General features: G+C 42.4%; 1 protein-coding gene and 1 non-coding gene across 3 annotated transcripts in view; both read right to left on the bottom strand.

Moving 5' to 3' along the window:
* Positions 1–23,308, bottom strand: part of IARS (isoleucyl-tRNA synthetase) — a 600,554-nt gene extending 577,246 nt beyond the window's left edge. Inside the window, exons 1-3 of one of the 2 annotated variants that reach the window (XM_029600767.1) lie at positions 23,163–23,308; positions 7,381–7,507; positions 5,636–5,792 (exon numbers count right to left, since the gene is read on the bottom strand). In XM_029600767.1, the coding sequence (XP_029456627.1) occupies positions 5,636–5,792; positions 7,381–7,499 (276 nt within the window). In that variant the 5' untranslated portion in view covers positions 7,500–7,507; positions 23,163–23,308. The remainder of the gene's footprint in view (positions 1–5,635; positions 5,793–7,380; positions 7,508–23,162) is intronic. The other variant, XM_029600766.1, reaches the window with a different exon arrangement.
* Positions 7,063–7,197, bottom strand: LOC115091380. The gene has a single exon (XR_003856692.1). It is a non-coding gene; the product is annotated as a small nucleolar RNA SNORA84 (small nucleolar RNA).
* Positions 23,309–23,986: the final 678 nt, after the last annotated feature.

The raw sequence follows: 23,986 nt of genomic DNA, 5'->3' as shown, positions 1-23,986 counted from the left end.
TCAAAAGAACAAGTGCAGATCTTTCTAGATGCTGAGTTAAATCCAGAATTTCAAAAGTGTATTATGTTTTTGCAGCTGTTTCCAATGATTATTTTTATATTTACTCACTTGCTTGGAAGACCAGATTAAGACTAATAGTGTCTTTTCCAAAGTTTGAGCTATGGTGATTAATGTCTGATATTGTGCTCCGCTGGGATTTCATGCTCACAGGAAAGCCTGCACAACAGTGATTCAGTTTGCATTAGCTATCTATTTTGTTTTTTAATCCACAGTGGCCATTTGATTTACAGTGTTTTCGGTTTTTGCTTTTATTTTACTATGTTTTAACTGAAGTTGTAATGAACAGGTTGGCTGGTTGTCAAATACTTTTTTGGACTACTGCTTGTCTATACAGGTTAATTTATGTTGAAGATTAGAAATTGTTGACTGGTTTGCAAGGTCTTTTTTATTTTATTTAATTTTTTTTTTAAAGACTTATTTGACTAGAGAGACCGGCTAATTGTAGCTGACTTTATGGATTGCCTGAAAGCTTCCTTTCCCAAATTGTGTTTCAATTTTTATTTTTTTAGTTTTTAATAGATGTGGCCAAATGCTTTATTTATAAAGGCATTGGCTGACAATGCTTTCATTTTGTTTTGAACAGTTTTCTTTATGCTCTTTAGTGATACTAGCAGAGGTATTGGAGGTTTATCTGGCCTGCAGGATACTTATCAGATTGGCTGAGAAGTTGTTGTTCATTGAATGCATCCCATTGGCGTGGAAGGGGAGGCTCTTCCGAAGGGATGGGCTCCACCTTAACCAGGGTGGAACCACACTGCTGGCGCTAACCTTTGAAAAGGAGATAGAGCAGCTTTTAAACTAGAACAAAGGGGAAAGCCGACAGACGCTCAGCAGCGCATGGTTCGGAGAGAGGTATCTTTAAAGGATACTAATGATGCATTAGAATTAGGGCATCCCGACAGTGAGGTTCCAATAATTAGAAAAGCAGTCCAAGTGCCTGTAACTAAAAACTCACCTGAGCTAAAAAATTCAAACTTATCCCTATCAATTAAAAAGCAGAATGAAAATACAAACAAAAAACAAACTTTGAAATGTTTGTATGCTAATGCCAGAAGTCTAAGAAGTAAGATGGGAGAATTAGAATGTATAGCAGTGAATGATGACAGACTTAATTGGCATCTCAGAGACATGGTGGAAAGAGGATAACCAATGGGACAGTGCTATACCGGGGTACAAATTATATCGCAATGACAGAGAGGAGCACTCGGGAGGAGGTGTGGCGCTTTATGTCCGGGATGGCACAGAGTCCAACAGGATAAACATCCTGCATGAGACTAAATACAAAAAATTGAATCTTTATGGGAAGAAATCCCTTGTATGTCAGGGAAGACTATAGTGATAGGAGTATACTACCGTCCACCTGGTCAAGATGGTGAGATGGACAGTGAAATGCTAAGAGAAATTAGGAAATCTAACCAAATTGGTAGTGCAGTAATAATGGGAGACTTCAATTACCCCAATATTGACTGAGTAAATGTATCATCAGGACACGCTAGAGAGATAACGTTCCTGGATGGAATAAATGATAGCTTTATGGAGCGATTGGTTCAGGAACAGACGAGAGAGGGAGCTATTTCAGATCAACTTCTCAGTGGAGCACAGGATTTGGTGAGAGAGGTAACGGTGGTGGGGCTGCTTGGCAACAGTGATCATAATATGATCAGATTTGAATTAATGACTGGAAGAGGAACAGTATGCAAATCCACGGCTCTCGTGCTAAACTTTCAAAAGGGAAACTTTGATAAAATGAGAAAAATGGTTAGAAAAAAACTGAAAGGAGCAGCTACAAAAGTAAAAAATGTCCAAGAGGCGTGGTCATTGTTAAAAAATACCATTCTAGAAGCACAGTCCAGATGTATTCCACACATTAAGAAAGGTGGAAAGAAGGCAAAACGATTATCGGCATGGTTAAAAGGGGAGGTGAAATAAGCTATTTTAGCCAAAAGATCTTCATTGAAAAATTGGAAGAAGGATCCAGCAGAAGAAAATAAGATAAAGCATAAACATTGGCAAGTTAAATGTAAAACATTGATAAGACAGGCTAAGAGAGAATTTGAAAAGAAGTTGGCTGTAGAGGCAAAAACTCACAGTAAAAACATTTTTAAATATGTCCAAAGCACAAAGCCTGTGAGGGAGTCAGTTGGACCGTTAGATGATCGAGGGGTTAAAGGGGCACTTAGAGAAGATAAGGCCATCGCGGAAAGATTAAATGATTTCTTTGCTTCGGTGTTTACTGAAGAGGATGTTGGGGAGGTACCCGTAATGGAGAAGGTTTTCTTGGGTAAAGATTCAGATGGACTGAATCAAATCACAGTGAACCTAGAAGATGAGGTAGGCCTGATTGACAAACTGAAGCGTAGTAAATCACCCGGACCGGATGGTATACACCCCAGAGTTCTGAAGGAACTAAAAAATGAAATTTCAGACCTATTAGTAAAAATTTGTAACCTGTCATTAAAATCATCCATTGTACCTGAAGACTAGAGGATAGCAAATGTAACCCCAATATTTAAAAAGGGCTCCAGGGGCGATCCGGGAAACTACAGACCGGTTAGCCTGACTTCAGTGCTAGGAAGAATAGTGGAAAGTGTTCTAAACATCAAAATCATAGAACATATAGAAAGACATGGTTTAATGGAACAAAGTCAGCATGGCTTTACCCAGGGCAAGTCTTGCCTCACAAATCTGCTTCACTTTTTTGAAGGAGTTAATAAACATGTGGATAAAGGTGAACCAGTAGATATAGTATACTTGGATTTTCAGAAGGCGTTTGACAAATTTCCTCATGAGAGGCTTCTAGGAAAAGTAAAAAGTCATGGGATAGGTGGCGATGTCCTTTCATGGATTGCAAACCGGCTAAAAGACAGGAAACAGAGAGTAGGATTAAATGGACAATTTTCTCAGTGGAAGGGAGTGGACAGTGGAGTGCCTCAGGGATCTGTATTGGGACCCTTACTTTTCAATATATTTATAAATGATCTGGAAAGAAATACGACAAGTGAGATAATCAAATTTGCAGATGATACAAAATTGTTCAGAGTAGTTAAATCACAAGCAGATTGTGATAAATTGCAGGAAGACATTGTGAGACTGGAAAATTGGACATCCAAATGGCAGATGAAATTTAATGTGGATAAGTGCAAGGTGATGCATATAGGGAAAAATAACCCATGCTATAATTACACAATGTTGGGTTCCATATTAGGTGCTACAACCCAAGAAAGAGATCTAGGTGTCATAGTGGATAACACATTGAAATAGTCGGTTCAGTGTGCTGCGGCAGTCAAAAAAGCAAACAGAATGTTTGGAATTATTAGAAAGGGAATGGTGAATAAAACGGAAAATGTCATAATGCCTCTGTATCGCTCCATGGTGAGACCGCACCTTGAATAGTGTGTACAATTCTGGTCACCAATTCTCAAAAAAGATATAATTGCGATGGAGAAGGTACAGAGAAGGGCTACCAAAATGATAAGGGGAATGGAACAACTTCCCTACGAGGAAAGACTAAAGAGGTTAGGACTTTTCAGCTTGGAGAAGAGACGACTGAGGGGGGATATGATAGAGATGTTTAAAATCATGAGAAGTCTAGAACGGGTAGATGTGAATCGGTTATTTACTCTTTCGGATAGTAGAAAGACTAGGGGGCACTCCATGAAGTTAGCATGGGGCACATTTAAAACTAATCGGAGAAAGTTCTTTTTTACTCAACGCACAATTAAACTCTGGAATTTGTTACCAGAGGATGTGGACAGTGCAGTTAGTATAGCTGTGTTTAAAAAAGGATTGGATAAGTTCTTGGAGGAGAAGTCCATTACCTGCTATTAAGTTCACTTAGAGAATAGCCACTGACATTAGCAATGGTAAAGGAAAATTAGTTTCTTACCTGATAATTTTCGTTCCTGTAGTACCAAGGATCAGTCCAGGACACCTGGGTTGTGACTCCGCACCAGTAGATGGAGACAGAGCAAGATCTGTCGGGCTCAGCCATATATGGTCACTTGCCTGTCACAGCCCCTCAATCTTACGTTATGTCAAAGTAGCAAAGGACAGGAAACTAAATAGGGACCCATCCCCCAACGGGGAGCAACTGCAAAAACCCCCAACTGGAACAAAACTCTCAACCGAGAAAGCAGAACAGTAAACCGAAATACCGAACCACGAGCGGACTCTCCGTTTCTTCAGAACAGCACAGGCGGGATCAGAAGCTATCATTCCTCTGAGCAGTTATTTAGAAAGTGTTTAACTAAATCTCCTTTATGCGGTAAATGTAAAAAGATAAAGGGTTCTTTAATTCATGCTTTTATGCTCTGTGTTAAGCTTATGTGATTATTGGGATGGAGTTTTGATTGTCCTTGAGAAGGTTGTAATTCTTAAACCACCATTTGTAAGAGAAAAAAATAGTGTCGGGTTGTTCGAGCAGTAGGACAAGATTGTTCAAGGATGATGTTAAAATTGCTTAGTTGACCCTTTTATTGGCCAAATTATGTATACTGAAGGTATGGATCCAGAAGTTCCCCCTCGATTGAAAATGTGTTATTTGTATGTTGGACTGGAATTTAATTGAGAAGCTTGATTCTAAATTTCACCAACGTTTGAATAAAGATTACCTGAGAATTTGGATGGCCTGTAAAGCAAAGCTGAAATGATGTACCCAAAGCTTATCTCTTTACCTCTTACTGAAGAATTTGATTTGTTTTTTTTATTGTATTTTTATTAGTAGGAGGACTGAATATGTGGATGACTGGTTGACTGTCTTGTGTATATGTGCTGTTTATTAGACAGCTTTCAAAAATGCTGAAAAATGATATAGTGTTTAATTCTTGCTGGAATCTTGTTACATTTGATAAGCAAACACTTAGGAAAAAAAAAAGAGACTTTTGCATCTTACACTGGATGCCAAAGATTGTTTACAGATAAAGCTGGGTTAATTGTAAAGAAAATGATCCTAGCAAGGTGGTTAAAGAACCACCAAAATTAGCTCAATGGGAAACTAGAATGATTAAATTATTAACTTTTGAATATTTAACTGCAAAAGCACTATCTTTTAATAAACAAAAAGCCTGGATGGCAGTATGGCAAAACTTTATAGATTCACTTTTGCCTTTGGTTCGGAATGTGATACTGAACTTTTAGCTCTTCTGTTTTCTGTATTTCTGCTTTTTCAAAAATCTTTTAGTTTCCTCCATATGGAAAAATGATAAGACAGAACTTGAAGAGGGCTTCAAAATGGAGCTTAAAGCATGTAAGGCCAAATGTGAATGGAAGGGAAAGGAAACACTGAGTGTACTGTGTAATGATGATCATTTAAAATGTAATTAACAAAATGGAACTTGCCAATAAGCCGAAGTGTCACAAATGGTTGTTTACTGTAATTCCATTTCAAAACCAATAAATACATTTAAACTAAAAAAAAATGGGGCAGGGAGGGAGGGAAGGTCAAAATACAGATACTCTCTGAAATAGAATGGAAAGGCAATATCCTAGTCCCTGATGAACTCTAGCTGACCAAAAAGCAATAGCAGAAAAATATTTCAAAAGTTTCTTTATGCAGAAATTGATTGACAGAACATACCACAGGTAGGCCATGACAATCCCATCCAAACCTCCTCTCAACATGAAATCCACTCTGATGAGCAAATCTGGTGACTATGTCTTTAATTGTTCCAGCCAGTATATGCCCATAATGAGGAAGTCCAGTTGCAAATGGAGGCCCATCATAAAAGGTGTACCTGTGAGATGAGACAATGAAAGTTTGACAGGTGTTAGTCAAAGTCATCTCATACTTTTGAGCGTGCATGCCTCTCAAGAAAAGGCAAATTTAAAAAGTCACTCTCTTCCTATGCCTCAGTTCACCCAACTGTGCTTCCCACATCATCAGCCTACTCTCCCTTATTTTTCAAAGCCTCTGTGTACTTAAAGAAACAAATACACTGCCAAGCTATCCACACTAGAGGTGTACTTGGTACTAAACTTCAAAGCACAGATTACCTTTCATCCAATTTGGGTTATTTTTTATTCTTCTGTCCAGAGACCACTCTCTGCCATCTCTTGCATTTGAAACAGCTCAAGTTATTGCACTCTGCTAACTCTCTACAGACATCTTCAAAGCATTGGAAATTCAGAAAGTGTTATAGTTTGTGTTTCATTGCAACAATCACAAATAGTTAAGTCACCATCAAAACCCCACCTTCACTGTATCCCTTGACCAGTCATCTTCACCATGCAGTCAAAGAAGGCAACACCACATATGCCAAGGATGAACTGCACCAGGTAGAAGGTGCTTGGCCAAGGGGAGTTGGAGAACAAGCTACAAGATCATTTTCCAACATGAAATGGTACATCCACAACTTCTTCCATCCATGAGATGGTTTGAATAGTCTGATAATGATAAAGATGAAATCTAAATAAAGATTATCCCTACATCTATAGCTCAATGTATACTATATACAAAAATAGCAATTGTTGCAGTATTCAGCTCTACTGCGCTATAATTAAGGGCATTATCTATTGGGAGTGAGTGTTGTGGAATAGTTTAACTGATGAGGTACGAGAAATGGATTTTAAATTGCTTTGAAATACAATGAAAGCAGCTTTATTTAGGGAAGCATTCCTGTAAATTGTAATTTAACTATTTTAAATCTTATCTGCTGTGATTTATGTTTTTGTTTTATTTTTACTTTTGTAATCCACCTAGCATAACAATTATTATAGGCAGAATAGAAGTATTTTAAGTAAATAAATTAGGGTTGAATGTTCTAATTGAGGGCATTTAACAATCAAGTGTAGTCTACTGCCAAGTGGACTGTAGCTTCCACAAAAGATAAAACATGTTTACATGAATTTCAGCTACTTTCATTCTTTTTTTTCCAGAAACCACATCAGTTTTAAGTCCCCAGTAAGCGCTTCCTGTCCAATAGATCCTGCAGAACACATAAATGGACTGGCTAGCAATGTCCCATTTCCAAAATGTTGAAAAATCACAACACACCACCTTGCCTATTATGTAACTGTGACCGGGCTATGGAGACTGCCAATTCATTACAGACACCATGCAAAAATCACAGTATTCATTTTGGCCCATTTCTCCTAACTGAAGCACTGTACAAGTGTCACAGTCTTCAGTAACCACAGGGCACAAAGTTCAGTGGCATCCTACTGGCCTCATCACCATCTCAACTTTTAACACCTCAACACACATCCTGTCAGAGGAAGCTGCATTATCCTTCACACCAGTGTGGCAACAGTAAAACAAGAAAAGTAGTTTGAATAGCTATCTGTCCATTCATATCATAAGAATTATTTTATTTGCTGTCTTACTTGGGCCTGTTTTTGGACTGTTTTAGACACTCCTGGAAACAATCAAGTGTCTTCCAGAGCTGCAATATCTTCTCTTCTTCAGAAGGAAAGTTGATGTTTTCTGAAACTTGTTGAACCATTTTGTTTGCTATAAAAGAAAAAATGGAGGAGGGGAAATCAACATTGCATAGAAAACTGTTAGTAACAGTTTACAATAAAAAAAATAATCTTTCTGCTCTTTCAGGCTTCCTACTTAAATCAGAACCAGCCTCTACTGGGCTACAGTACCAGGAGCCTTCATTCCTAATTACCTAGGGCTTTTTCCCCCCCCACACTATTTTAAACTCCCTGCCCCCCCCCCCCCTAATTCAGTGCAGCTATCACAGAGATATTTCTCAGCCAAGGACCATAAACCACAGCAACTTCCAGAAACCAGCTAAGCGAACCTAAATCTGGCCATTAGGTGTCACGGCAGCTTAGCAAGAGACTCCATTCCTAGTCAAAAGCTGAATGCTGCCTGCGTAGAATCCCTAGCCAGTCCAGGCAGCAGAAGACCCAAAGCAAAGGACTGAATCCTGGACCTCCGCATGGCAGTGCACAGCACTGCTCTGAGCCACTGAGTTGGTCCTACATTAGTTAGTTTAAAGAATAATCATGAATGAACATAAAAGTCCCCTCAAACATAAAACATAGCAATATAATAATCACACTCAAAATACCTGTACAAAATGAAGTGTTCGTCCACAAGAAAACCATTCCCGAAATAATTTCACACATGTTCTGAATTTTCTACAAACTATAGCCAGAGACATGGGATGGAAAATTTTCCTCATGCTTTAATTTTCCTGGGGAAAACTTCTAAAAGTTTGTTTCATAAAATTCATTGACAATAAATGGATGCTAATGCAATACTAATCCAGTTTTGGTTTTGTTTTTGACTTCCAGTCAGATGAAAATCTTAGTTGCCTGGACGTACATGTTTCACTCCGGAGCGCCTGGCCGCGTGCACGTGTATCTGTGCGCTTAGCCGGGGTTTGTGCGCGTATCTGAGCGCTTAACCCAGGATGTGCTCGCGGGTAGTCTAGTGCGCGCCGCTTATGCGTCCAAGGGTTCTTGTGTGTAGAACTTATGCACAGAAGTAGGTTTGTGCGCACAGGTAGATTTTGTGCGCTCGGCCGGGCGGCGATGTGAACGGCGCGATAATAAGGCCAAGATGGCGACGGCGACCATGCGGGCAAGATGGCGACTACCTCGGAGTGTCTCCACGTGGGAAGGCCCTTGGAAATGCCGGGGTCTGGCCCTGCTAGGGCGAATCAACCCGGTGGCGCTGGCTTCGGCCGATGGCCTGCGCGCGTCAATCCTCGGAGACCGGCACAAGTAAAAATTTCTACCTTACCTTATCTTCGGCGCTTCCCAGTCTCGACCCGGGCGGTCTCCGGCTGCGGGGAAGAGGGCAACTACCTTCACCGCCGCTTTTGAGGGTGCACCCGCTGCCTCTCAGCCGCGCCCGAACTCCTCTCGCTCGGGGACTGTAAAATCCTCGCCGCGATTCGGCCGCCAGACCAAGGCTGCCTCTATGCCACGCCCAATCCTTCGGGGGCTAGGTCCCGCCGCGATTCGGCCGCCGGACCAAGGCTCACCTCCGAGGGATCACGGAAATCACCTCGGGAATCTCGACAGGGGAGAGGGACCCGAGGGTATCACCGCAGGAGAGCGGGGCTCGTCTTCAATAGGATTTTCTTCTTTAAATTTGGTTCCAACGCTCGGAGAGCGTGCAGATAGCTCCTAACTGCTATGGAGACGGAAAATACTGAGGATCTGCACTTCCTGCAGGGGTATATGTACTAGGGGCTGACGTCAGATTGAAATCTGATCCGTCTCCAACTGCTAGCACGAGTACACTATACCCATTGATTCTGAGTCCATCTGCTACACACTAAGAAATTTTGGATTTTTGGGCAGCCCCAAAACCCACGAGTGTAATATCCTATCGCTGTCTCACATTTCACACAAATAGCAGAATCACAAATTTTTACATAAAATGCTTTGTCCTGTGATATGATTGCTTGAAGTAGAAATTTAAATTAGTTTCTGGGGTCGGCACACGCAAGGAGGTGCACACTTGTGCACGCAGAGCTCTAGGGGAGCCCCGATGGGAGAGTTATGTGCCCGAGACAAAAAAGAAAATTCCTTTACTTCAGGCTGTAAAACACCATATAGATCGCTCGGTTGCAACATTTTATATAAGTACGTGATTCCTTTCTCATTTCTCCTTCCTGTTCCTTTAGGAGTGTGTGATTTGTCTAATATGGGTTCATGCACACAAATATGATTCCTTGGCATAAACAGGGCCCCTTTTGTATTGGTTAATAGGTAACTGAATAATGTAGAAAAGAACTTGTGGTTGTATTCATTAGGGGCATATAAATTACAAACGATGCTCTCTCCCATTTATTTTCCCCAATTAGTATCAGAAATCTACCTTCCTCATCTTGTATTACATTCTCCTTTTGAAATTGTATAGGATTTACTAGAATAGCCACTCCTTTTTTATTTATTTTGAATTTTTATATACCGATATTCCTATAAAGAATATAGATCACACCGGTTTACAATGGAACGGAACTTTCGCTGGGAGGCGATACATTAAACAATGAACTTAGCAATTGGAACATTCAGAAAAACATTTGGAAACAGGGAACCATGACAAACCATAACAAACCGAGAACAAAAACAAAAAATAAAATAAAATTGTGGATAAATAAAATAAAATAATAAAAAAAAAATAAAATAAAAAGTAATAAATAATTAAATAAAATAAATAAATTACTTTATTTAAAACTAGGATGGATCCTCAAGGGACTGTGAAAAGATAGTTCAGTAAGACCAATAACTGTTAGCATAGCATAGGTCTTGGAGTCATGTTCTAGGACCTGCAAAGAGAACTTGGGTTTTCAGTGAAAGTTTGATTGAACAGCCAAGTTTTTAAGTCTTTCTTGAAGGTTAGGAGACAATGTTCTTGATGGAGGTCAGGAGGGAGAGTGTTCCAAAGAGTCGGCCCAGATGTAGATAACGCTCTTTTGCTTAGAGAAGATTTAGTAGGGGGGGCATGCAGAGAGCCTTTGTAAGCTCTTCTGATTGGTCTTTCAGAGGTATGAGCCCGGAATTGATGGCTCAGTTTGAGAGGGGCGATGTTATGAACGTCTTTATGTATCATCATGAGTACTTTGAATGAAATCCTGGCTTTGATTGGTAACCAGTGCAGAGCCTGCAGTATGGGAGAGATATGCTCTCTTATTTGAGTTGGTAAGTATTCTCGCAGCGGCATTCTGTACCATCTGCAGTGGTTTTATTGTTATTGCAGGGAGACCATGCAAAAGGGAGTTGCAATAGTCTAATTTAGTAAGGATAATGGACTGCAGCACTAGTCGGAAATCTCAAAAGTGAAGGAGAGGTTTAAGTTTTTTTAATACTTGTAATTTAAAGAAACATTCTTTGGTGGTGTTTTGGACAAATGATTGAAGATTGAATTGGTTGTCTAGTTGAACTCCTAGATCTCTGACATAAGGGGAGTGTTAATATCAGTTGTGAGTAATTGTGTTGAATTTAGGGAGTTAAAGAGAACTTAGTTTTCATCAGATGAAATAATGAGAATCTCTGTCTTATTTGTATTGAGGATCAAGTTAAGACTGGTAAGTAGATTGTTAATTGATTGCAGACAAGTGTTCCAGTGGGACCAGGTTTTGTGAAGAGAGTCTGTGATAGGGAGAAGAATCTGGACATCATCAGCATAAACGTAATAAGTTAATTTTAAGTTGGAGAGTAATTGGCAGAGAGGGAGCAGGTAGATATTAAACAGCGTAGGGGAAAGGGCTGAACCTTGCGGGACTCCTAGGTGTGATCTGATGGGGTGAGAAACCTTATTGTTAATCTTCACCTTGTAAAATCTATTGTCCAGGAAGGATTTGAACCAACTGTGAGCCACTCCTTTGATACCAATGTCAGTTAGACGCTGAAGAAGAATGGAATGATTCACCGTATCAAATGCTGCAGATAAGTCCAGTAGTACTAGTAGGTACAGCTGTTTCTTCTCCAGGTTTAGGAGAATGGTATCCGCTAGTGATGTTAAAAGGGACTCAGTATTTTGAGTTTTGCGAAATCCAAACTGGAAAGGGGAAAGGATGTTGCTCTCCTCCAAGTATTCAGAAAGTTGTTTATTTACTATTTTCTCCATAATTGTACATTGTTACTATGCTATTGTTGTTTTATTTATTCAATAAGTACTAATTGTGTTATGCCTTTCAATATTATCCACTCTCCCTGTTAATTGTATCTCTCCCTGTTAATTGTATTGCTCGGTTACTTGTAAGGGCTCTGCCCAAAAGTTCTTGTTTTTTGTGAAGCGATACGATGTGCGAACGGCTATCGGTATAGAAAAGACTTTAAATAAATAAATAAATAAATAAATAAATAAATAATTTTGGAAATCAGTGGTAAGTTAGCTATAGGTCGGAAATTTGCAGGATCATATGTTGAAAGGTTGGGTTTTTTTTAGTAGTGGTTTGAGTATAGCTAGTTTAAGTTGGTCAGGTACCTTCCCTTGTATCAAAGAGCAATTAATTATGTCTGCTATAGCTTTTGAAATAGTGTTCAGGATGGAGAGTAGGGTATTACGTCCAGTGGGTGAGATGAAGGTTTGAGCTTCCTGAGGATGTTTTCGATTTCCAAGGAGGAGGAAGTTTCGAAACTTCTAGTGTGGAGTTTCGATTAGGAGAAAAGGGTAGAGATGGGTGGGTACCTACGTTGGACATGGTAAGTGGCTTTATGAGGTTTACAATTTTTCTCTCAAAAAAGACAGCCAGCTCTGTGGCTTTGTCGAGTGCTAGGACATCTGGAATGGTAGGAGGGGAAGGTTTAATGAGTGATGAAACATAAGAGAATAAGGCTTTGGAATCGAAGAAGAAATGGTGGATTTTTTTTTGGAGAAGAAGTTTTTCTTAGCTCTAAGAATGGCGTTCCTATAGGTATTCAGCAATGATTTGTAGGCTGATAGATTCGATGTTGATGGGTTCTTGCGCCAACTGTAGTCTTTGTTCCGTAGCTCTTGTTTGAGGGCCTTTAGATTTGGTGTGAACCATGGTTTCCTGTTATCCTGATGTGGGTGTAGCGATTTGGTAACGGTTGGACAAACTTGTTCTGCCACATTGTTAGTTATCTTGAGCCAGAAGGAAGTCGCGGTGAAGGCATCTGAAAGATCAAGTTGAGCTAGATCCTTTGCAAGCAAATTACTTAGATAGTCTGTGGGACAAGTTTTCCTGAACTGAATAGTGATTTTAGGGAAGACAGGCTGGGGGTGATCTTTAATTTGTAGCTTTGATGAAATAACCTGATGGTCTGACCAAGGGACTGCAGTACATGATGGGCTGGTTGTGGTATGTGATATGATTGCTTGAAGTAGAAAATTAAATTAGTTTCTGGGGTCGGCACAAGCAAGGGGGTGCACACTTGTGCACCTTGCGCACGCAGAGCTCTAGGGGAGCCCCGATGGGAGAGTTATGTGCCCGAGACAAAAAAGAAAATTCCTTTACTTCAGGCTGTAAAACACCATATAGATCGCTCAGTTGCAACATTTTGTATAAGTACGTGATTCCTTTCTCATTTCTCCTTCCTGTTCCTTTAGGAGTGTGTGATTTGTCTAATATGGGTTCATGCACACAAATATGATTTCCTAGCATAAACAGGGCCCCTTTTGTATTGGTTAATAGGTAACTGAATAATGTAGAAAAGAACTTGTGGTTGTATTCATTAGGGGCATATAAATTACAAACGGTGCTCTCTCCCATTTATTTTCCCAATTAGTATCAGAAATTACATTCTCCTTTTGAAATTGTATAGATTTACTAGAATAGCCACTCCTTTTTTCCCTTTTGCTGCCAAAAAAATGACATGATTTGACCCATTCTCAAATCAATTTTTGACCCTCTACTCCCAAGAGATGTGTTTCCTGGAATGCAGGCTATTAAGACCTCATTCCTATTCAGGGTTTGTAAGATTTTCTTCCTCTTGATCGGTGTTCCCAACCCATTTAAGTTCCAGGATATAATTCTTAACAAATCACTCATTGGTAGTATATGATTGGAGTTTTTTGTTTTTTGTTTTTTTTTTACCAGGGAAAAAATATATATACCAATCCAACTTGCCCCACATCGCTACAGAACCTCAATCGCACAATATCCTGACTTCCTCCACAGCAAAGAATAGCCGAAAAACTTATAAATTTGAAAGAATTTGAGAACCCCTCTATAAAGATCCCTCCCATATATATATATATATTCCTACCCACACTTTGTCCCTTTTCTGACACTCTCCCCTATTCCCCCCTTACTCTCCCCTCTTCTCCTCCTCTCTATTACCACTCGCTTCAAGTTCATTTCATTTTGTTCAGATGCCATCCCCTTACTCTGTCCTCCTCTTCCCAAGGGCTCCCTTATCTTAAAACACACCCCAGGAGTCTCGCAGCAGCACTGGTTTAGTAATAGCTCACAAACCACAAGCATCCAATTTTATACATTAAGAAAGCTTAATGGCCAAGATCTCTAACCAAAGTTCCTAGGAAAAACAGCTCATTCTAGGGTTGTCTCTGGCTCAGCCCCCACCAAATTTCAGGAATCCACAAGGGTCTCTACACGCAATGTCTGTCTCAGAACAGATATCCACCTCAGAACAGACAATTCTTACACTCAAGCTGTGAATTTTCCCATGAAATCCGTAGCAGGCAAACCGATTTAGCCTTCAGAAACAACCTCCTCCTGCAATTCAAAGAAATGTCCAGGGCCATCTCTGGTATGACCCCCATTGAGGAATGTTCCCTTCCAGAGCCACGCACTGTTTCCTCCTCACCATTTAGTTTCTCATTTGATTGCTGAATCTGCCCCTTCTCTCCTTCAATAGGGGCGCCACTGCCAGGTTCAGCCTTTATGGGGGCACTCAAAATAAAGTCACATCATCTTCCTGGGTATTACTTGGCCGATGGACCTTCTAAATCACCTTTTCTTATATTCTTTCAGCAGTGACGCAAGAAGGAAATGGAAGAGGCTTCTTCCAAGGTCATGCAACATAGCATGGAACTTCCAGGAAACAAATGTGGAAAAAAAAAAAAAAAAAACACACCCCACACTTTTATTCCTCCTGATTAGAAGCAATGAACAATAACATTTCCTGTTAAACAGCTGGAACTTACCGTAAATAACTTTGAAACTTCAAGGCAGTTAAGCAATGAAATCCTTCGCCAACTCCACTTTATCAAACACTTGAGAGGTTCTCGCATTCCAGATTCTTCGTTGCACTGGATACTGTGGATCGAGTTTGACCTGCTTTTTTATCAAGTCAGAACATACTGGGGGTGAACTCTACTCTGCATTGCCACTTTTGCTGAACAGTCTTGAAAAATCCTGAATACATTCTTGGTAAGTCACCTCCCACAACTTGCAGTAAGCTTGTAAAAGCTGTTTATGCATAGAGTTGAGCATCTTTGCCAGTGTTATTCTAGGCTGGGATTCTCCCTCACGCTTGATTCCCAGCCTGTATGCTAGGTCAATTTTAAATTCTCCCACCAGCTCTGGTAATTAATACCTCCAGCAGTCATGTTTCTATGAATCGTGGCAGATTATGATTTTCTATAGACTCCACCAGTCTGACAAGCCCGATATTGCTCCTCCTAGACTTGTCTAGTTCCTATATTTTATCTTCCCGCACCTCCACTTTCTTTACCAGCTCCACTAACTTATTTGCCACAGACCCATCCTCCAGGAGAGAAATACCTGCCCCTCCACAGTATACAAGCGAGGGCCAAATTTTTAAATTGTAGATTTTAAATCATTAATTTGTTCCGATATGGAATCTTGCTTAATGTCCAAGACAGCAACAACCGACACTGTCAGTTCTGCAATCGGATCATTATCATCAAAACTACGGCCTACTCACTCATTCTTGGTCAGTAGCCATTTTGTCCAACACTGCTCATGGTTTCCCCTTTCCTTCCCTCCCCCCCCCCCCCCCCCCCCCCATTTTGAGGATATAATCTGTGGTGACTTTTACATATATTGGTCAAAAGACATATGTTTCTCTCACCAGGGTAGAAATATATTCCACTGGAGGCTAGGATGAGTATTTTAGCATTATTATGCACATTGTTATACTTTTGCACAATTGTTAAGTTACAATTTAAATTTTGTAAAACCATTATGATGGCTTTACTGAATGACGGTATATAAAACTCAACAAATAAATAATAAATCAGGGGAATGGCTCCAGGAGCCTGAAAGTACATGTGCGCATAGGCTAACCACGTCACGTGACCTCCCATATTCACTTTTTATTGTTCAACCACTGTGTTGGTTTGTCCTTGGGATCACTGTCCTGCTGAAAGGTGAACTTTTTCCCAAGTTTTAGGGTTTTTTTTGCAAACTGACACAGGTTATCTTGCAGTATCTCCCTGATGTTGCACCATCCATCCGTGCTTCAAATTTTAATAAGATGCCTAATCCCTGCTGAGGAAAAGCATCCCCACAATATGATGCTAATACCTACATACTTTACTGTTGGAATGGTGTTTGCTGAGGAATGGGTAATGTTAGGTTTGCACCACACACAGCTTTTTGAATTTTGGCCAAAAAGCTCCATTTTTGTCTTATCGGATCACAAAACCTTATCCTCCATTTTAGTTGTGTCACTCTGATACTTTTTGGCAAACTCCAGACATGGTTTGATGTGATTTTTCTTCAGTAATGGTTTCTTTATACCTACCCTCCCATGCAGGCCAGTTGTATGCAGAGCTCTTGATATGGTTGACTGGTGCAGCTCCACTCCAGCTCAGCCACTGAACTCCGTAGCTCCTTCAAAGTGATTGTTGGCCTCTGTGGCTTCCCTCATAAATCTCCTTGCTCTGAGGCAGAGTTTTAAGGGATGGCCTTATGCAACTTCCATTTCCTCACAATTGATATAACAGCGTTCACTGGGATATCATTTTGTAGCCTTTTCCTATCTTGATAAAGTCTATAACTATTTTTTTCCTTAGAATGCTCTCTATTCTCCATTTTCACAGTCTAACCAATGGTACTGCAATTAGGGGATCTTTTTATCAGAAATACTGACTTTTTATTTTATTTTATTTTTTTTTTAATTATTCACAGGTAGAGGCCAATTGTTAGGACAATATCTCATCTATGAAAACTTGGAGCTTCAACAGCAAAGGGGTTGAATACTTATGCAAGCAGCATTTGTTTTTTTATTTTACAAAAAAACTGCAGAGAAAAAAATGAATTGTGGCTTTTTACAAAAAAACCAAAAAAAACTTCTCATTTATCAGCATTTCAATAGTCACAAGTAAATCTTGTAGAGAAATAACAGTGAAATTTTGGAATGGAGAAATTACTTACCTGATAATTCCGTTTTCCTTACTGTAGACAGATGGACTCAGGACCAATGGGTATTGTGCTATTCTGCTAGCAGATGGGAGACAGAGTCAGATTTCAAAGCTGACATCACTCTAGATATACCCCTGCAGTAACCTCAGCTCTTCCGTATTCTCTTCGAAAAGCCATTGTAGATATATCTTTGCTTAAATAACTTGATTAAACTTGAGTAAAACGTTAACTGGTTCAACTAAATCTAAATAAATAAAAAATAAAAAAATAATTTCCAAACTAGAGACCACCAGTGCACTCAACCAATTAACGCACACACCGTACAAACTGTGGGTGTCTTGAACTAGGGGTAGGCCACAGCTTACCTGTATTTGCTTAGTCTCGAGATTTGTTATATGAGGTTCTCCTTTTTCGGGGCAGCTGTGGGCGGGAATCTTAGTCCACCTGTCTACACTAAGGAAAACAAAATCATCATCATCAGGTAAGTAATTTCTCCATTTCCTAGCGTGTAGCCAGATGGACTCAGGACCAATGGGATGTACAAAAGCTACTCCTGGACAGGGCAGGAGGCTGCCCATGGCCCACTTAATGCTGCCCTTGCGAAGGCTGCGTCTTCTTGGGCCTGAACATCCAGGCGGTAGAACCTGGAGGTGTGTATGGAGGACCACGTCGCCGCCCTACAGATCTCGGCAAGCAAAAGCAGGGCCCTCGTAGAATGAGCCTTAACTTGTAGAGGTAAGGGCTTTCCTGCCTCTATGTAGGCTGCCTTGTTTACGTCTTTGATCCAGCGGGCTACGGTCGCCCGCGAGGCCACGTCTCCTTGTTTCTTCCTGCTGTGAAGAACGAACAAGCGATCCGTTTTGCGCACCGGTTCCGATCTTTTCAGGTATCATACCAGGAGTCTAACAGACATTTAGATGGTGAAGAAGGCATGAGTCTTCAGAGTCCTTATGTTCATCCAGAGATGGTTTGGTTCAAGTGAAACTCGGAAACCACTTTCGCCAGGAAGGAGGGGACAGTGCGCAGTTGTATGGTTCCAGGCATGAAACTAAGGAACGGTTCCCGACAAGATAGTGCCTGTAGTTCGGAGATGCGACGAGCTAAACATATGGCCACCAGGAATGCCGTCTTCAATGTTAAGAGGCATAATGACAGACCACGTGTTGGTCTGAAGGAAGCCCCAGCTAGGAAGTCTAATACTAGATTGAGATTCCATAGAGGCACCAGCCACTTTAGGGGTGGTCAGAGTTGTTTAACCCCTTTCAGGAAGCGGGACAAGTCCGGATGGGTTGACAGCCGGATACTGTCCACTTCTGCTCTGAAGCAGGCCAGTGCAGTTACTTGGACCTTGAAGGAGTTGAGAAACAACCCCTTCTTCATACCGTCCTGTAGGAACTCCAGAATCATGGGAATCTTGGCTGTCCGCGGGACAATCCCACGGTCCTCACACCAGGCTTCGAATACTCTCCAGATCCGTATGTATGACAGGGATGTGGAGAACTTGCGCGCTCGTAGCAGGGTGTCAATCATGGCCTTAGAGTAACCATACTTCTTCAGGCGAGTACTCTCAAGGGCCAGACTGTAAGAAAGAATTGAGACGGATCTTTGTGGAGAATCGGGCCCTGCTGGAGAGGTCCCTGTGCAGAGGTAGGCACAGAGGGCTCCCGCAAGGAGTCTTTGCATGTCTGCGTACCTTGGTCATCTTGGCCAATTCGGGGCCACTAGTAGAAATAGTCCACTGTGTTGTTCTATCTTGCGGATGACCCTGCCCAGTAGTGGCCATGGGGGGAAAGCGTACAGTAAGTCTTCCTCTGACCAAGTCTGGACGAGTGTCGATTCCCTGGGATTGTGGCTCTCTTCTGTGGCTGAATAACCTGGGGACTTGGGCACTGAGACGGGTGGCCAGTAGATCCATGGGTGGGAGGCCCCATCGATTCACTATCAGTTAAAAGGCTGTGGTCAACAGCGTCCATTCCCCCAGGTCCAGGCTCTCTCTGCTGAGAAAGTCTGCTGAGATATTGTCTTTTCCTGCGATGTGGGAGGCAGAAATCCTTTGTAGGTTTATCTCCACCCATGCCATGAGAAGGTCTATCTCCAGAGACACCTGCTGGCTCTTGGTTCCCTCCTGGCAGTTGATGTAAGTAACCGTTGTTGAGTTGTCCAACATTACTCGAATTGCTTTGCCTCCGAGTCTGTGGCTGAATTGCAGGCACGCTAGTCTGACTGCTCGAACGTCCAGGCGGTTTATGTTCCATTCCACCTCTTCCTTGTTCCACTCTCCCTGGGCTGTCAATTCCTGACAGTGGCTCCCCACCCTCACAGGCTCGCATCCATGGTGAGCAAGATCCAGTTCGGTGGGATAGGCTTACTCCTCTGCTTAGGTGGTCTTTTAACAGCCACCACTAGAGCTGAGAACGTACCTCTGTTGGTAGTTGGAGGCGAATTAAGTAGTACTGGGACAGTGGGTTCCATCGTGACAGTAATGCCCGTTGGAGCAGTCGAATATGGGCCCTTGCCCACGGGACGACCTCCAGGGTTGATACCATGAGGCAGAGGACTTGAAGATAGACCCATACTTTGGGGCGTGCATTGGTCATCAACAGTCATAATTGTTCCATCAGTTTCCTTCTCCTCAGAGGAGGGAGGGAGGAAGACTTTGTTCTGTTTGGTGTCGAAATGGGTCCCCAGGTACTCTAGCATTGAGAGGGCTACAGACTGCTCTTGCCCATGTTCACAACCCAACTGAGTTCCTGCAGTAGGCTCTTGACTCTTCTGGTCACCTGTCGGCTCTCTTCCGAAGACTTTGCCCTGATTAGCCAATCGTCCAGGTAAGGGTGTACCAGAATCCCTTCCTTCCTCAATGTTGCCGCCACGACCACCATGATTTTGGTGAAAGTTCTGGGGGCGGTTGCTAGGCCAAAGGTTAGCACTCAGAACTGGAAATGATGATCCAGTATCGCAAAGCGCAGGAAGCGCTGGTGATCCTGATGGACTGGGATGTGAAGGTAGGCTTCGGAAAGGTCCAGGAAGGTTAGAAACTCTCCCGGTTGTACTGCCATTATTAGAGCGAAGAGTTTCCATGCTGAAGGGTAGAACCCACAGATGACGGTTGATGTTCTTGAGGTCCAAGATGGGCCGGAATGATCCTTCCTTTTTGGGAACGATAAAATAAATGGAATAGCACCCCGTATTTTGTTGGGGCGTGGGAACCGGAGTTATTGCCTTCAGACTGAGTAGCCTTGTTAGAGTGGTTTCTACTGCCAGTCTCTTGGAGTATAAGTGGCATCATAAATTTGTCTCGAGGGATGCTGCGGAACTCGAGAGTAACCTTCTTGAATAATGTTTAGGAACCATTTGTCCGACGTTATCTCGACCCATCTTTGGTAGAAGAGGGCAAGTCAACCCCCCTATATCCTATTCCTGTGGATAAGTTGGCCCATTCTCATTGTGGAGCCTGCCCCCGGGCCTGCTCCCCTCTTGGTCTGTTTCGAAAGGGCTGGGACCTTCCGGAGGAACGAGGTGCCTGGAACTGTGAGTTCCTGTAGGGTCTAAAGTGCTGCAATCCTCTGCCCTTGGATCTTCTGGGGGAGGGACGCCGAGATCTTTTATTCCTATCTTCCGGAAGCCGAGGCACTGGGGATTCGCCCCATTTGCTGGCTAACTTTTTCAATTCGCTTTCGAACAAGAGATCCTTTAAAAGTCATTCTTGTGAGATTTGCTTTAGATGTCGCATCTGCAGACCAACTCCGTAGCCATAGTTCTCTTCTGGCTGCCATTACAGAGGCAACGCCCCTGGCTGAGGTGCGCACCAGGTCTGAGTTTGCATCCATGAGGATGGCTGCTGCAGGTTCCAACGTCTCACTGGTATAGGTTCCGAAGTTATTTGCCTCTCTCGAGAGGAGCAAGAAGGAACATGCCACCAGTGCGCAGCAGGAAGCAATCTGCAGTGTCATTGCTATTGCTAAGGCCTGCTTAAAGATGGATTCCAATCATCTGTCCTGAGTGTCCTTAAATGCAGCCCCTCCCTCAACGGGAATTGTTGTTCGCTTTGAGATGGCACAGACCAGAGCATCCACTTTCGGGAAACGCAGGTGTGCCTTGGTGGCTGGTTCTAGAGGGTATAGGGCTTCCAAGGCCCGACCCCCTTTGAAGCTGGCCTCCGGGGCATCCCATTCCAGGTCAATCAGTTCCTGGATGGCTTCCATCATTGGAAAGTAGCATGAGGCCTTACAAAGGGACACCAAGATGGGGTTCTTCTTTAGTTCCGAAGGAATAGCCAGGAATAGCCAGTGTCTTCAGAGTCTGGGAAACAAGGGCTGGTAAATTCGTCCTTGTGGAAGAAGCGAAGCATGGTTTGATATGGTTCCATTCCTGGAGGGATTTCTCCTTCTTCCAGGGAGTCACTCATTACCTGAGGTGTCTGGGTCCCTGTTAGGGAAATTCTTGGTTAGGCGAGGCATGTCTCGAGGCATCCGAGCCAGGCCGGGAGGATCTTGTGCTTCCAGCACTGGTTGAGCCTGGGGCACAGCTGTGGCTGATTGCACCTGAACAAAGGCTTGCAGCCCTTGGAAAAATTCCAACCAGGAGAAGGTCCCTGGGTCCATGTTAATCCCAGGGGGAATCAGAGTAGGGGCCCCAGAGCTTTTTCCTCTTCAAACTCCAGTACCATTATTATTCCGCCTTCCAAATGTATAGGCATAATCGCCAAATTTGGGAAGCCCACAGACCTTTTGTAATTCTAAACAAAAAACCCAAAAGTATTATTAAATTCCAGCACGCACCTGTTTATTTTAAGGAACGTTCAGCAAGTAAAACCTGTTTCACTGACAGTGAATTTCCTGTCTTTATCAAGCAACCATATATAGGTATTGTTTGTTTAGTTTGGAGGGACAGGGGCAGCAACAACTTCATATGCAGAAAAGTGCGTTCAGCTGAACACACAGCTTTACCCACACTTGAATGCACATTTTGTTAACATAAGCCTTACTGCCGATGCAGCAACGCATTTTATGCTCACAAAATAGGCTTCAAAAATGTGAATACTGCTTAGCGCATTAAGTAGTACTCCCCAAAGCAGTACTCCTCAATGCAGAGGTGTGTTTTGTTAAAGCTGGAAACTTTACTCCTGGTCAGTTGTGGAGTAAAGTTTCCAACATTGCTGTGCTGTCACTTAAAACCACAGCACATTCCCAGTGGTCAGCATCTGACATGGCAATTTCGATTCCTGGCACTCCAGTATACTACAAAGGATGTTTAAGATGTTGCGAATTTGGAAACCTCATGAAGTTCTGCATTTAGGCAACCACCGGTCATTGATCAAGTTGGGTCTTATCTACAATAAACATGTATGATTGAAACAAGCAGACAGCCTTGTACACTTTAATACCATCATAGCCCCTGAAGCAGCTCACAATAGAGCAAAACTAGGCCTGAGTCAGGCTTTTTTATGACAGTTGGTGTTAATAAAGATTGGTGTTTCACCGATCTTCTACATTTGGTCGCTACTTGCAATATTGGATCGGTTTCCGGTTTGTTTCTTTGGACCTTCACTTAAAACCAAGAGGAACAGGCAAATATACGTTTTTTCCTGCTCTGAGGCAGGCCTTATAGCCAGATAAATCCTCTCTTATCTGGCACCCGATAGCTGGATATGTCCCTACTTATCTGGCTAAATGACAGCAGTTAGCCACCGCCACTTAGCCAGTTAAATTCTCTCTCTCTCTCCCGGCAATTTCAGAGTTAAGAGTACATTTCGCCTGTGCTCAATACACATTTTCCAGTCAACTTTTTTTTTTTTTTTTTTTTTTAACTCCTCATGCATTTATCCTACCACTAATTAACTCACTGCATCAGGAGTTAATAGTTTCTTAACGTGCAGATTATTGCATTAGTCTATTGGAGAGCAAACTGGCGGGAGACAAAAAATGATTCAACACTAGCAACTGGGGAAGTTGGGGGGAGGACAGAGAGAAGGCATCTATGCTTCTTTGCCTTTGGATTCACAGAGCCACAACACAGCATGCTTGGACTACCCCTTCTCATTGCAAATGAAGACCACTAGCCACAGAAACATGTTCATTCTGTCAATCGTGAGCGCAAGAACCCAGCACCAGTTCACCCTAGGCTCTCAAAACATCTTCTATGCTCCTAGTCATTCACCAATATCTCAAATCTTCCATTCCCAATCGAACTCACTCAGGTACCCTACCCCATCCCTCCCAAACAGCTTTCTGGCAACGTGGTGTACATATCCACAGCATGGCACAGTACAGTCATTAAATAAATAAAAAAAGAAATATCTGCAATAAAGATAGCTAACTATTTCTTACCACCCTCTGGGTATTTTATCTGAGCCCAACGTTGTTTCTAAATACAAACCTTAACTTACTCGCTACAGCCGAAAACCACGATACCTCAGCGACACCCGCAATGAACATGCGCGCATTACTACTTATCTCAAGACCGGAAGCGGCTGTTAGATTGCCGGAGGTTCATACTGGCAGGCAACCTATGATGTCTCTGTGTTGTGCGCGTGCGTGATGCATGCCTCGTAGGTACCCTTCTTTCTACGTCGACGGCCAGAGCACTGTTGCCAAATTGAGCTATTTTGCGCCCTGTTGAGCTACTTTTATTCCCGTTGTATGTGGGTAAAATGTCTCTATGCAGGTTGGGCTGGGCGTCTAGGCGGTTGCGTGCTAGAAGCCCTCTTTATTGCTAGTACCTTTTTTTCTTTGCCTCAGACTATCCAGCCGACAGTCGCAGAGTGATGACTCATCGGCAGCAGCCAAGAGAGGTGACAGGAACAGCAGGGCAGATGCAGAAAGCAACGTTTGCTGCAGAACACGGAAGCAATGTTTCCAAATTGGCCTATGTCATACCCAATTGAGCTACCTTTTTCCCCAATGTGAGGAAAACATTTCTCTGCAGATTGCGCTACCTCATCAATCCATGCAGTGTACACTGGTATTTTCTCTTGCCAGCACCATTTATTTTTGCTGCAGGAAACTGAGCAGCCAATAAGAAGCTGTAGAACAGCAGACCCAGGACAGATGTGTTTTCTGTCGGACATGGAAGATGTGTTTAGGAGGGGAAGCTGTTTCACCCAACTCAACGGCTTGCATTCGTTCTGGAGCTACTGCAGGTCCTCCAAACCTGCTGAAGCTATTCCACCCCCTGACAGAGATACACATAAAGAGCCACAG

The sequence above is a fragment of the Rhinatrema bivittatum genome, chromosome 4 (genome assembly GCF_901001135.1).
Source record: "Rhinatrema bivittatum chromosome 4, aRhiBiv1.1, whole genome shotgun sequence".
Lineage (NCBI taxonomy): Eukaryota > Metazoa > Chordata > Amphibia > Gymnophiona > Rhinatrematidae > Rhinatrema > Rhinatrema bivittatum.
Note: the sequence above shows the minus strand (reverse complement) of the source record. Positions and strands in the feature narration are given on the sequence as shown.